The 13208-nt window shown below is 45.7% G+C and overlaps 1 protein-coding gene across 1 annotated transcript in view; it reads right to left on the reverse strand.

The window, feature by feature from the left end:
- MEGF8 (multiple EGF like domains 8) overlaps positions 1-13208 on the reverse strand; it is a 91950-nt gene that overhangs the window by 71275 nt on the left and 7467 nt on the right. The window contains exons 5-12 of the mRNA XM_083880782.1: positions 12904-13084; positions 11499-11596; positions 9557-9782; positions 7711-7894; positions 7087-7164; positions 6103-6266; positions 3604-3821; positions 679-993 (exon numbers count right to left, since the gene is read on the reverse strand). Coding sequence (XP_083736908.1) covers positions 679-993; positions 3604-3821; positions 6103-6266; positions 7087-7164; positions 7711-7894; positions 9557-9782; positions 11499-11596; positions 12904-13084 — 1464 coding nt within the window. The remainder of the gene's footprint in view (positions 1-678; positions 994-3603; positions 3822-6102; positions 6267-7086; positions 7165-7710; positions 7895-9556; positions 9783-11498; positions 11597-12903; positions 13085-13208) is intronic.

Consider the following 13208-nt stretch of genomic DNA (forward strand, 5'->3'; position numbering starts at 1 on the left):
TTCTGCCATTTTCGGCGGGAATTTCAGGATTTTTCAGGGAAATTTCTGCCCTTCTTTGGTCTCTAATTTCAGGAATTTTCAGATGAATTTTTTTACATTTTTAGGGTGTAATTGTAATTTTTTTGGGACGAAATTTTGCTATTTTTGGGGCGATTTTCGGATTTTTGCGGGGAAATTTTTGCCAATTTTTGCTCTTTATTTTCAGGGTATTTTTGGCAGATTTTGGGGTATTTTTGGGGTGACTCACAGTGTCCTGGAGCAGGAAGGAAGGCACTTTGTAGGCCCTGAGATCCCCCCGGGGGGTCCCAATGGAATTTCTGCCTTTTTGGGGCTCCAATTTTGGGATTTTTTTTGGGGCTGAATTTGGGATTCTTTTGGCTGAATTTTGGGATTTTTTTATTGTTAAATTTTCTATTTTTTAGGGCAAAATTTTGCTATTTTTGGGGGGAATTTTGGGGCTCTTTGGGGCTCTAATTTGGGGATTTCTTTGGGGCTGAACTTTTGTATTTTTTAGGGCAGAAATTTCATTTTTTAGGGCGTAAATTCCATTTTTTAGGGCGGAATTTTGCTATTTTTAGTGGGAATTTTGGGGATTTTTGGGGCGTAACTTCAGACTTTTGGGGCCATATTTTCAGGACATTTTTGGGATAAATTTGGGGTATTTTTTAGGCCACTCACCGTGTCCTGGAGCAGGAAGGAAGGCACTTTGTAGGCCCTGAGGTCCCCCCGGGGGGTCCCACTGAAGCCCCCGGCCACCAGCAGGACCCGCCCGCCCAGAACGGCCCCGACGTGCGAATATCGACCCCCCCCGGGGGGTCCTTCCTCTGAAATTTGGGGAATTTTGGTCAATTTTGGGGAGTTGAGAAGGTGAGAAATAAAGAAAACCCGAAAAAAATTGACCCAGGGGGAGGAAAAATAAAAAAAGTGGCAAAAAATGCCCAAAAAAGGTAAAAAATCGTTACGAATTTCAGCCCAAAATTTGCCCCAAAGGCCCTAAAATGGAAAAAAAAAATCCCTCCTCTGAAATTTGGGGATTTTGGGTTAATTTGGGGAGGGGAGAAGGTGAAAAATAAAAAAAAACCTGAAAAAAATTGACCCAGGGGGAGGAAAAATAAAAAAGTGGCGAAAATGCCCAAAAAAGGTAAAAAATCGTCACAAATTTCAACCTAAAATTTGCCCCCAAAGGCCCTAAAATGGAAAAAAAAAATCCCTCCTCTGAAATTTGGGGATTTTGGGTTAATTTGGGGAGGGGAGAAGGTGAAAAATAAAAAAAACCTGAAAAAAATTGACTCAGGGGAGGAAAAATAAAAAAAAGTGGTGAAAAATGCCCAAAAAAGGTAAAAAATCGTCACAAATTTCAGCCCAAAAAATCCCTAAAATGGAAAAAAAAAATCCCTCTTCTGATATTTGGGGAATTTGGGTTATTTTGGGGAGAGGAGAAGGTGAAAAATAAAAAAAAACCCGAAAAAAATTGACTCAGGGGGAGGAAAAATAAAAAAAGTGGCGAAAAATGCCCAAAAAAGGTAAAAAATCGTCACAAATTTCAGCCCGAAAAATCCCTAAAATGAAAAAAAAAATGATTCCTCTGAAATTTGGGGATTTTGGGTTATTTTGGGGAGGGGACAAGGGAAAAATAAAAAAAAAGTGAAAAAAATTGACCCAAGAAAAATTAAAATAAAAAAAAATTCCTAAATTTCCGCCCAAAAAATCCAATACCCAAAAAGTTGCCCATTTTTTCCCATTTTTTTCCCCCATTTTTTCCCCCATTTTTTGCCCATTTTCCCCCCACTTTTTCCCATTTTATTCCCATTTTTCCCATTTTTTTGTGCATTTTTTCTCCATTTTTTTTCTCATTTTTCCCGGTTTTTCCCCCCATTTTTTCCCATTTTTCAACCAATTTTCACCCAATTTTTGCTCCTTTTTCATCCAATTTTCACCTGGTTTTTGCCCATTTTTTTGCCCATTTTTCACCCAAATTTCGCCCAATTTTTGCCCCAAATTTCTCCCCAAAACCATCAAATTTAACATAAAACACATTTTTTCCCATTTTTCACCCAAAATCCCCAAAGTTCCCCCCCCAAAAATGCATTTTTTGCCCATTTTTTGCCCATTTTTTGCCCATTTTTTGCCCATTTTTCACCCGATTTTTGCCCAAAATTCCCCCAAATTTCCCCCCCAAAACCCCTCAAATTTATCAAATATCACCAAAAAACCTCCCTTTTTTTCCCCATTTTCCTTTCCATTTTCCCATTTTTCCAATTTTCACCCGATTTTCACCCAATTTTCATTTTCCCCAATTTCCCCCTATTTTTTTCCATATTTTTACAATTTTCCCCCTTTTTTCACCCATTTCCCTCCCATTCTTTTCCTCATTTTTCCCCATTTTTTCCCTTTTTTTTTCCCATTTTTTCCCATTTTTCCCCATATTTTTTCCCCATATTTTCTCATTTTTTCCCCATTTTTTCCCATTTTTCCCCATATTTTTCCCATATTTTTACCCATTTCCCCCCCATATTTTCCCCATATTTTTCCCCATTTTTCCCCATATTTTTCCCCATATTTTTCCCCATATTTTTCCCCATTTTTTTCCCATTTTTTCCCCATTTTTCCCCATATTTTTCCCCATATTTTCCCCATTTTTCCCCATATTTTTCCCCATTTTTTTCCCATTTTTTCCCCATTTTTCCCCATATTTTTCCCTATATTTTTCCCATTTTTTCCCATTTTTTCCCCATTTTTCCCCCATTTTTCCCCATATTTTTCCCATTTTTCCCCCATATTTTCCCCATTTTCCCCCACATTTTTCCCATTTTTCCCCATATTTTTCCCCATTTTTCACCATATTTTTCCCCATTTTCCCCCATATTTTTCCCCATATTTTTTCCATTTCTTCCCCAATTTTCACCCATTTTTTTTCCATTTTTCCCCATTTTTTCCTATTTTTTCCCATTTTTCCCCCCATTTTTTTCCATTTTTTCCCCATTTTTCCCCCATATTTTTTCCATTTTTTCCCCATTTTCCCCCCATATTTTTCCCTATATTTTTCCCATTTTTTCCCATTTTTTCTCCATTTTTCCCCCATTTTTCCCCATATTTTTCCCATTTTTCCCCCATTTTTTCCCCATTTTCCCCCACATTTTTCCCATTTTTCCCCATATTTTTCCCCATTTTTCCCCACATTTTTCCCCATTTTCCCCCATATTTTTCCCCATATTTTTTCCATTTCTTCCCCAATTTTCACCCATTTTTTTTCCATTTCTTCCCCATTTTTTCCCATTTTTCCCCCCATTTTTTTCCATTTTTTCCCCATTTTTCCCCCATATTTTTTCCATTTTTTCCCCATTTTCCCCCCATATTTTTTCCATTTCTTCCCCAATTTTCACCCATTTTTTTTCCATTTCTTCCCCATTTTTTCCCCATTTTTTCCCATTTTTCCCCCATATTTTTTCCATTTTTTCCCCATTTTCCCCCCATATTTTTTCCATTTTTTCCCCAATTTTCACCCATTTTTTTTCCATTTTTTTCCCATATTTTTCCCCATATTTTTCCCATTTTTCCCCCATTTTTTCCCCATTTTTCACCCAATTTTCACCCAATTTTCGCCAAATTTTTTCCCAATTTTTTCCCAACTTTCTCCCAATTTTCCCCATTTAATTTCCCCCCAAAATCTGTATTTTTTCCCCCAAAATGTGTATTTTTTCCCAAACCTTGTGCGATGTCCAGGGGCTCCCCTCGGGCCCATTGGTGACACTGGAGGTGATAAAGGTGCAGCCCCTCCTCGTAGCATTTCTCCTCGTGGTAGTGCGTGTGGACGTTTCCTCCTGAAATTTCACCAAATTTGGGGCTTTTGAACAAATTTTGGGGTTTTTGGGGGAGTCGGGAGGAGCTGCTCAAAAAAAACCCGGAGAAAATTGGGGGTTTTTTGGTGAAAAAATTGAATTTTTGGGGGGAAAAATTGAATTTTTTGCGATTTTTTTGGAGGGTTTTCGTGTCAATTTTGGGGGATTTTTTTTTTTCCCAAAAATTTGGGATTTTTTGGGGCTTTTTAACAAATTTTGGGGTTTTTGGGGGAGTTGGGAGGAGCTGCCCAAAAAAAACCTGGAGAAATTTGGAGTTTTTTGGGGAAAAAACTGAATTTTTTGGGTTTTTTCGCATCAATTTTGGAGGTTTTTGTGTCTATTTTGGGGCAAATTTTGGGGGATTTTTTTCTCAAAAATTTGGGATTTTTTGGGGCTTTTTAACAAATTTTGGGGTTTTTCGGGGAGTTGGGAGGAACTTCCCAAAAAAAAACCTGGAGAAATTTTGGCTTTTTTGGGGCAAAAATGGAATTTTTGGGGGAAAAACTGAATTTTTGGGGGGTTTTTTTGCATCAATTTTGGAGGGTTTTGTGTCAATTTTTGGGGTTTTTTTCCCAAATTTTGGGGAAATTTTGGGGCTTTTTTCCTGAATTTTGGGATTTTTGGGATTCACTGGAAGGTGCTGCTGGGAAAGGCCTCAAAAATTGCCCAAAATTTGGGATTTTTATGGGATTTTTATGGGATTTTTATGGGATTTTCGCCATTTTTGCCCCATTTTCACCACTTTTCCAATAATTTTTGGATTTTTTTGGGGAATATTTTGGGGAATTTTGGGATTTTTTGGATTTGGGGTCTCTCCACATCCCCCTCCCATAAATCCCTATAAAATTTGGGATTTTAATGGGATTTTATGGGATTTTTATGGGATTTTTTGCCATTTTTGCTCAATTTTCTCCATTTTTTCAGGGATTTTTTTGGGAATTTTGGGATTTTTTTGGGGAATTTTGGGATTTTTGGGATTTGGGGTCTCTCTACATCCCCCTTGTTACAACACCATCATAGATCCCTATAAAATTTGGGATTTTTATGGGATTTTATGGGACTTTTATGGGATTTTCACCGTTTTAACGGGAATTTTGCGATTTTCACCGGAATTTTTGGATTTTAATGGGAATTTTTTGGGGAATTTTGGGATTTTTGGGATTTGGGTCTTTCCACATCCCCTTCCTGACACCGTCACTATGGAGCCCTATAAAATTTGGGATTTTAATGGGATTTTTACGGGATTTTCACCATTTTTGCCCCATTTTGCCCCATTTTTTTGGGAATTTTCGTATTTTCGCGGGGATTTTTTTGGGAATTTGAGGAATTTGGGATTTCTGTGACTCACCAAACACCCCCATGTGCTCCCCGATGACATTGGCACCGTGAAAAGCCCCAAACCCTCCAAAATTTGGGATTTCTATGGGATTTCATGGGATTTTTATGGGATTTTTGCCATTTTCGACCAATTTGCACCATTTTTTCCAAATTTTTCGGATTTTCCTGGGGATTTTTTTGGGAATTTCGGGATCTTTGGGATTTGGGGTCTCTCCACATCCCCCTTGCTACAGCACCACAATAAATTCCTATAAAATTTGGGATTTTAATGGGATTTTTACAGGATTTTCACCATTTTTGCCCCATTTTCACCATTTTCGTGGGGATTTTTTTGGGAATTTTGGGGATTTTTTTGGGAATTTCAGGAATTTGGGATGTCTGTGACTCACCAAACACCCCCATGTGCTCCCCGATGATGTTGGCACTGTGAAAAGCCCCAAACCCTCCAAAATTTGGGATTTTTATGGGATTTTCGCCGTTTTAACGGGAATTTTGCGATTTTTCACCGGAATTTTGGGATTTTCGCGGGGATTTTTTTTGGGAATTTTGGGGTTTTTTTGGGAATTTTGGAATTTAGGTTCTCTCCACATCCCTCTTGTTACAACGCCACCATAAATCCCTATAAATGTTGGGATTTTTATGGGATTTTTATGGGATTTTCACCGTTTTAATGGGAATTTTGCGATTTTCACTGGAATTTTTGGATTTTCATGGGGATTTTTTTGGGAATTTTGGGACTTTTAGGATTTGGGGTCCCTCCACACTTCCCCCATGACACTTCCACCATGGATCCCTATAAAATTTGGGATTTTTATGGGACTTTTAATGGGATTTTTGTGGGATTTTCACCATTTTTGCCCCATTTTCACCAGAATTTTGGGGATTTTTTTGGGAATTTGAGGAGTTTGGGATTTCTGGGACTCACCAAACACCAGCATGTGTTCTCCAATGACGTTGGCACTGTGAAAGGCCCTTTCCCGGGGTCCAGGCTGGGCCCCCCAGGCCCCCAATTCCCCGCGGGCCCTCAGGGGGCTCCAGTGACGCCGCTCCAGGTGGAAAAGGTCCGAGGAGTTCACCCGGACACTGAAACTGGGACACACAAATAACAGAAATCAGAACAAATTCTATCGGGAAATACAAAGAAATGGAAAGTTTCGAGGAGAAAAATTGAAGAAATGGGAAAAAAGAACGAAAAAATTGGGAAAAAAAAATTGAAAACAAGGGGAAAAATGGAACAAAAGCCCAAAGGTGGAAAATGTCAGAGGAGTTCACACGGACACTGAAACTGGGACAGGAAAATAACCAAAATCAGAACAAATTTACACCAGTCCCCTCCCAGTCCCTCCCAGTTTGTCCCAGACCCTCCCAGTCCCATCCCAGTCCCTCCCAGTCTGTCCCAGTTTGTCCCAGTCCCTCCCAGTCCCTTCCAGTCTGTCCCAGTTCCTCCCAGTTAGTCCCAGTCCCCTCAAATCCCCTCCCAGTCCCTCCCAGTCCCCCTAAATCCCCCCAAATCTCTCTCCCACTCTCTCCCAGTCCCTCCCAGTGGCTCCCAGTCCCTCCCAGTCTCTCCCAGTCCCTCCCAGTCCCCCCCAGTGGCTCCCAGTCCCTCCCAATCCCCTCCCAGTGGCTCCCAGTCCCTCCCAATCCCCTCCCAGTGGATCCCAGTCCCTCCCAGTCCATCCCAGTCTGTCCCAGTCCCTCTCAGTCCGTCCCAGTCCCCCCAAATCCCCCCAAATCTCTCCCAATCCCCTCCCAGTCCCTCCCAGTCCCCCCAAATCCTCCCAAATCTCTCTCAATCCTCTCCCAGTCCCCTCTAAACCCCTCCCAGTCCCTCCCAGTGGCTCCCAGTTTGTCCCAGTCCCTCCCAGTCTCCCCAAATCCCCCCAAATCTCTGTCCCAGTGTGGGTACCGCGCCGTGGAGGGCCGGTGTCCCCCGAAGACCAGCAGGGTGCGGCTGGGGGCGTGGAACCCAAAATCCCCCAAAATCCCCCAAATCTCCCTCCCAGTTTATCCCAGTCCCTCCCAGTTCCCCTCAATGAACTCCCAGTGTGTTTATGGCTCCCCCTGGTGGCGGCTTTGGGAACTGCAGCTCCTTCCCAGTAACTCCCAGTTTGTTCCAGTCCCCCTAAACCCCCCAAATCTCTCTCCCAGTCCCTCCCAGTTCATCCCAGTCAGTCCTAGTTCATCCCAGTCTGTCCCAGTCTCCTCTCAATCAACTTTATGGCTCCCCCTGATGGCGACTTTGGGAACTGCAGCTCCATCCCAGTAACTCCCAGTTGGTCCCAGTTGGTCCCAGTTTGTCCCAGTCCCCTCAAATCCTCTCCCAGTGGCTCCCAGTCCCCCCCAGTCCCCTCCAGTCCCCTCTAATCCCATCCCAGTCCCCCCCAGTCTCCTCAAATCCCCTCCCAGTCCCTTCAAACCTTCTCCCAGTCCCTCCCAGTCCCCCTAAATCCTCCCAAATCTCCCTCCCAGTGGCTCCCAGTCTCTCCCAGTCCCCCCAAATCCCCCCAAATCCCTGTCCCAGTGTGGGTACCGCGCGGTGGAGGGCCGGTGTCCCCCGAAGACCAGCAGGGTGCGGCTGGGGGCGTGGAAGGTCAGGGAGTGTCCGGCGGCTCGGGGGGCTTTCCCCCCCCAGGGCTCCACCCTCTGCCAGGGGCCCCCCCCGGGCAGCCACAGCCGGAACAGCCCCGAGGAGAAAACGTCCGACGGGGTCCGGCCTGGGAATGGGGGAAAAAATGGAATTTGGGGGGTTTGGGAGCGAAAAAATGGGGGGTTTTGGGGGGGGAGTGGGAGGAAAATTCAAAGGGAGATTGGTGGAAAATTGGTGAAAAGTTGGACAAAAATTGGCCTAAAATTGCCCCAAATTCCCTCAAAAACCAAACCCCAAATCCAGACCAAAATGGGAAAAGAACAGGCCTGGAAAAGGGGGGGGAAAAGGAAAATTTTGGGGGATTTAATAGAAAAAAATTGGAGGTTTTTGAGGTCTGAAATTGCCAAAAAAAATCTCCAGGGAAATCGGCCCAAAATCAACCCAAAAAAACAATCCTTAAATCAGCCAAATTCACCCCAAAATGGGAAAAGAACACAGCCTGGGAATGGGGAAAAAATGGAATTTGGGGGGTTTGGGAGTGAAAAAATGGGGGTTTTTAGGGGTGGGAGTGGGAGGAAAATTCAAAGGGAGATTGGTGGGAAATTGGTGCAAAGTTGGAACCAAAATTGGCCCAAAATCGCCCCAAATTCCCTCAAAAATCAAACCCCAAATCCAGACCAAAATGGGAAAAGAACAGGCCTGGAAAAGGGGGGGAAAAGGAAAATTTTGGGGGATTTAACAGAAAAAAATTGGAGGTTTTTGAGGTCTGAAATTGCCAAAAAAAAATCTCCAGGGAAATCGGCCCAAAATCAACCCAAAAAAACAATCCTTAAATCAGCCAAATTCACCCCAAAATGGGAAAAAAACACAGCCTGGGAATGGGGAAAAAAAATAGAATTTGGGGGGTTTGGGAGAGAAAAAATGGGGTTTTTAGGGGTGGGAGTGGGAGGAAAATTCAAAGGGAGATTGGTGGAAAATTGGTGCAAAGTTGGAACCAAAATCGGCCTAAAATTGGCCCAAAATCAGCCCAAAATCCCCCAGATCACCCCAAACCACCCCAATATCAACCCAAATCCATTCAAACCATCCCCAAAATCACCCCAAACCTCCCAAATCCCCCCAAATCCTCCCCAAAATTCCCCCAAATCTTCCCCAACCCCCCAAGTCCCTCCAAAGCCACCAAAACCCCCAAAAAAGCCCCAAATTCCCCCCAAAACCCCCCAAATCTCACCCCCAAAGATGTAGATCCACTCCCCAATCCCCCCAACCCTCCAAATCCCCTCCAACCCTCCCCAAACCCCCCAAAAAAGCCCCAAACCCCCAAATTTCTCACCCCCGAAGACGTAGATCCACTCCCCGTCCACCCAAACCCCCCAAACCCCCCCAAATCCACCCAAACATCCCCAAATCCTCCCCAACCCCCCAAAAAACACCCCAAAATTCCCCCAAATCCCCCCAAATCTTCCCCAACCCCCCTCCAATCCCTCCAAACCCCCCAAACCCCCCAAAAAAGCCCCAAATTCCCCCCAAACCCCCAAACTCCCCAAAATCCACCCAAACCATCCTAAAATCCACTCAAATCATCCCAAACCATCCCAAAACCCCCCACACCACCCCAATATTAACCCAAATCCCCCCAAATCCTCCCCAAACCCCCAAAGTTTCCCCAAATCCCCCCAAATCTTCCCCAACCCCCTCAAATCCCTCCAAACCCCCCAAAAGCCCCCAAATCACCCCCAAACTCCCCCAAAAAGCCCCGAAAATGCCCCAAATTTCCCCCAAATCTCACCCCCGAAGACGTAGATCCACTCCCCGTCCACCAGGGCGGCGGCGGCGGCCGCCAGGGGCGGGGGGGCCTGGGGGTGGCTCTGGGGGGGCTGCAGGAGCCTCCAGCCCCCCCCGGGACCCCCAGCAAAGGCCCAGAGGTCGTTGGTCAGGGCCCCCCCCCGCAGCTCCCCCCCGAAAATCACCAGCGTGTCCCCCCAGGCCAGGCCACAGTGAGAGTGACGGGGGGCCTGGGGAGAGATTGGGGGGTTTCAGGGGGTTTGGGGGAGATTTGGGGGGAATTCGGGGGGTTTGGGGGGAGATTTGGGGGGTTTGGGGGGGAATTTGGGGGAAATTAGGGGAGTTTGGGGGGAGATTTGGGGGGTTTGGGGGGGATTTGGGGAGAAATTTGGGGGGTTTGGAGGAGATTTTGGGGGGATTTGGGGCCACAGTGAGAGTGACGGGGGGCCTGGGGAGAGATTGGGGGGGTTTTAGGGGGTTTGGGGGAGATTTGGGGGGAATTCGGGGGGTTTGGGGGAAAATATGGGGGGCTTGCAGGGGGTTTGGGGGGAAATTTGGGAGTTTGGGGGGTTTTCAAGGGGTTTGGGAGAGATTTGGGGGGAAATTTGGGGGGCTTGGGGCAGAATTTGGAGGGTTTGGGGGAGATTTGGGGGGTTTTCAGGGGCTTTGGAGGGGAATTTGGGGGATTTGGGGGGAAATTTGGGGAGTTTGAGGGAGATTTGGGGTGAAATTTTGGGGTTTGGGGGAAATTCGGGGGGTTTGGGGTGAAATTTGGGGGGTTTGGGGGGAATTTGGCGTTTGCAGGGAGTTTGGGGGGAGATTTGGGGGACTTGGGGGGAATTTTGGGGGGTTTGGGGGGGAATTTGGGGAGTTTGGGGGAGATTTGGGAGAAATTTTGGGGGGTTTGGGGGGGAATTTGGGGAGTTTGGGGGAGATTTGGGAGAAATTTTGGGGGGTTTGGGGGGGAATTTGGGGAGTTTGGGGGAGATTTGGGAGAAATTTGGGGGGTTTGGGGGGAATTTGGGGGATTTTCAGGGGGTTTGGGGCGAAATTTGGGAGGTTTGTGGTGAAATTTGGGGGATTTGGGGAGTTTTTAGGGGGTTTGGGGGGAAATTTGGGGGGTTTGGGGCAAAATTTGGGGTTTTGGGGTGAAATCTGGGGAGTTTTGGGGTGAAATTTGGATGGTTGTGGGCAAAATTCGGGAGGTTTGGGGTAAAAATGGGGGATTTGGGGGGTTTGGGGGGTTTTGGGGGGAAATTTGGGGAGTTTGGGGCAAAATCTGGGGGGTTTGGGGGGAGATTTGGGGGGGTTTGAAGTGAAATTTGGGGGGTTTGGGGGGGAATTTGGGGTTTGGGGGGAAATTTGGGGGAAATTTGGGGGAAATTTGGGGGGTTTGGGGGGAATTTTGGGTGTTTTTAGGTTAATTTTGGGTATTTTGGGGAGGGGTCTCACCAGGACGGGGCTCCCTGTGGGAATTTGGGATTAATTTGGATTAATTTGGGTTAATTTTGGGTTAATTTGAGGAGGGGTCTCACCGGGACAGGACCCCTGGGGGTCCCTGTGAGAATTTTGGGGTTTTTTAGGTTAATTTTGGGGTAATTTGGGGAATTTGGGGAGGGGTCTCACCGGGACGGGACCTCTGGGGGTCCCTGTGGGAATTTTGGGGGTTTTAGGTTAATTTTGGGGTATTTTGGGGTTTTTTAGGTTAATTTTGGGGTAATTTTGGGGGTTTTTAGGTTAATTTTGGGGTAATTTTGGGGGGTTTTTGGGGGGTTTTAGGTTAATTTGGGGAGGGGTCTCACCGGTGTGGGACCCCCGGGGATCCCTGTGAGAATTTTGGGGGGTTTTAGGTTAATTTTGGGATAATTTGGGGGGTTTTTAGGTTAAATTTGGGGTAATTTCGGGGTTTTTAGGTTAATTTTGTGTAATTTGGGGAGGGGTCTCACCGGTGTGGGGCTCCCGGGGGTCTCCAGGACTCGCTCCCAGCGGTTGGAGCTGAAGTTGTACCTGACCAGATCCCCCAGGGCCTCGTTCAGGTCCAAACCTGGGGGAAAAAAGGGTCAGGACCCCTCCCCAAATTACCCAAATTACCCCAAATCCACCTCAAAAAAATCCCAAAAAAATCCCCAAAAAATCCTGAAAAGAAAAACCAAAAAAATCCCCCAAAAAAATCCCCCAGAGCCTCATTCAGTTCAATTCTGGGGGGGAAAAAGGGGTCAGGACCCCTCCTCAAATTACCCAAAATCCCCCAAATTCACCTCAAAAAAATCCCAAAAAAATCCCAAAAAGAAAAAACCAAAAAAATCCCCCAAAAAATCCCCCCCAAAATCCCCCAGAGCCTTGTTCAGGTTCAATTCTGGGGGGGGAAAAAGGGTCAGGACCCCTCCCCAAATTACCCAAAATCTCCCCAAAATTCCCTCAAACCTCCACAAATCCCCCTAAATCCCTTCCAGACCCCAAAATCCACCCCAAATCCCCCCAAAATCCCCTCAAATCCCCCAAAATCCCCCTCAGGACCCCATTTTTTCCCATTTTCTCCCAAAATGCCCAATTTTTCCCCATTTTTTCCTTTTTTTCCCCCATTTTCTCCCAAAATGACCCATTTTTTTCCCATTTTTTTCCTATTTTTTCCCAAATGCCCCATTTTTTCCCCATTTTCTCCCAAAATGTCCCATTTTTTTCCCAAAATGTCCAATTTTTTCCTTGTTTTATCCCAAAATACCCCATTTTTCCCCATTTTTTCCCCATTTTTTCCCCGTTTTTTTACCAAAATGTCCCATTTTTCTCCCAAAATGCCCCATTTTTCCCCATTTTCTCCCAAAATGCCCCATTTTTTCTCCGTTTTCTCCCAAAATGTCCCATTTTTTTCCCAAAATGTCCAATTTTTTCCCATTTTTCTCCCAAAATGCCCAATTTTTTTCCCATTTTTCCCTGTTTTTTCCCATTTTTTTACCAAAATACCCCATTTTTTTCCCCGTTTTTTCACTCAATGCCCAATTTTTCCCATTTTTCCCCATTTTTTCCCCAAATGCCCCATTCTTTCCCCATTTTCTCCCAAAATGACCCAATTTTTTTCCCCAAATACTCCATTTTTTCCCCGTTTTTCCCCCATTTTTTTCCCAAATCCCCTCCTATCCCCCAAATCCTCCCAAACTCCCCCAAATCCCCCTCAGGACCCCATTTTTTCCCACTTTCACCCAAAATGCTCCATTTTCCCCATTTTTTCCCCATTTTTTCCCTGTTTTTTCCCTGTTTTTCCCCATTTTTTCCCGTTTTTTCCCATTTTTTTACCAGAACACCCCAAATTTTCCCCAAAACCCCCCAAAACTCCCCAAATCCCCCAAAACTCACCCCCAAAGACGTAGAGCATCCCCGTCCCGGGCAGCACGGCCCCGGCCGCCGCCGTCCTGGGGGGGAATTGGGGGTCCCCGGGGCTGACCCGGAACCAGCGGCCGGAACCCCCCGAGCCCCCCAGGGAGAGTTCACAGGAGAACCCCAAAAACCCCGGGCTGCACTCACACAGCCCCGTGGCCTGGGGAAAAACACAAAATTTGGGGGTTTTAGGGGGTTCAGAGAAGGTTTGGGGGGGTTTGGGGGGTCCCAGATTAATTTCTGGAATTTTTGGGGGGTTTTCTGGAGCCATTTCTGGAGGTTTT

This window comes from Zosterops lateralis, assembly GCF_965231275.1.
Source record: "Zosterops lateralis genome assembly, chromosome: 31".
NCBI classification, from domain to species: Eukaryota; Metazoa; Chordata; class Aves; order Passeriformes; family Zosteropidae; genus Zosterops; species Zosterops lateralis.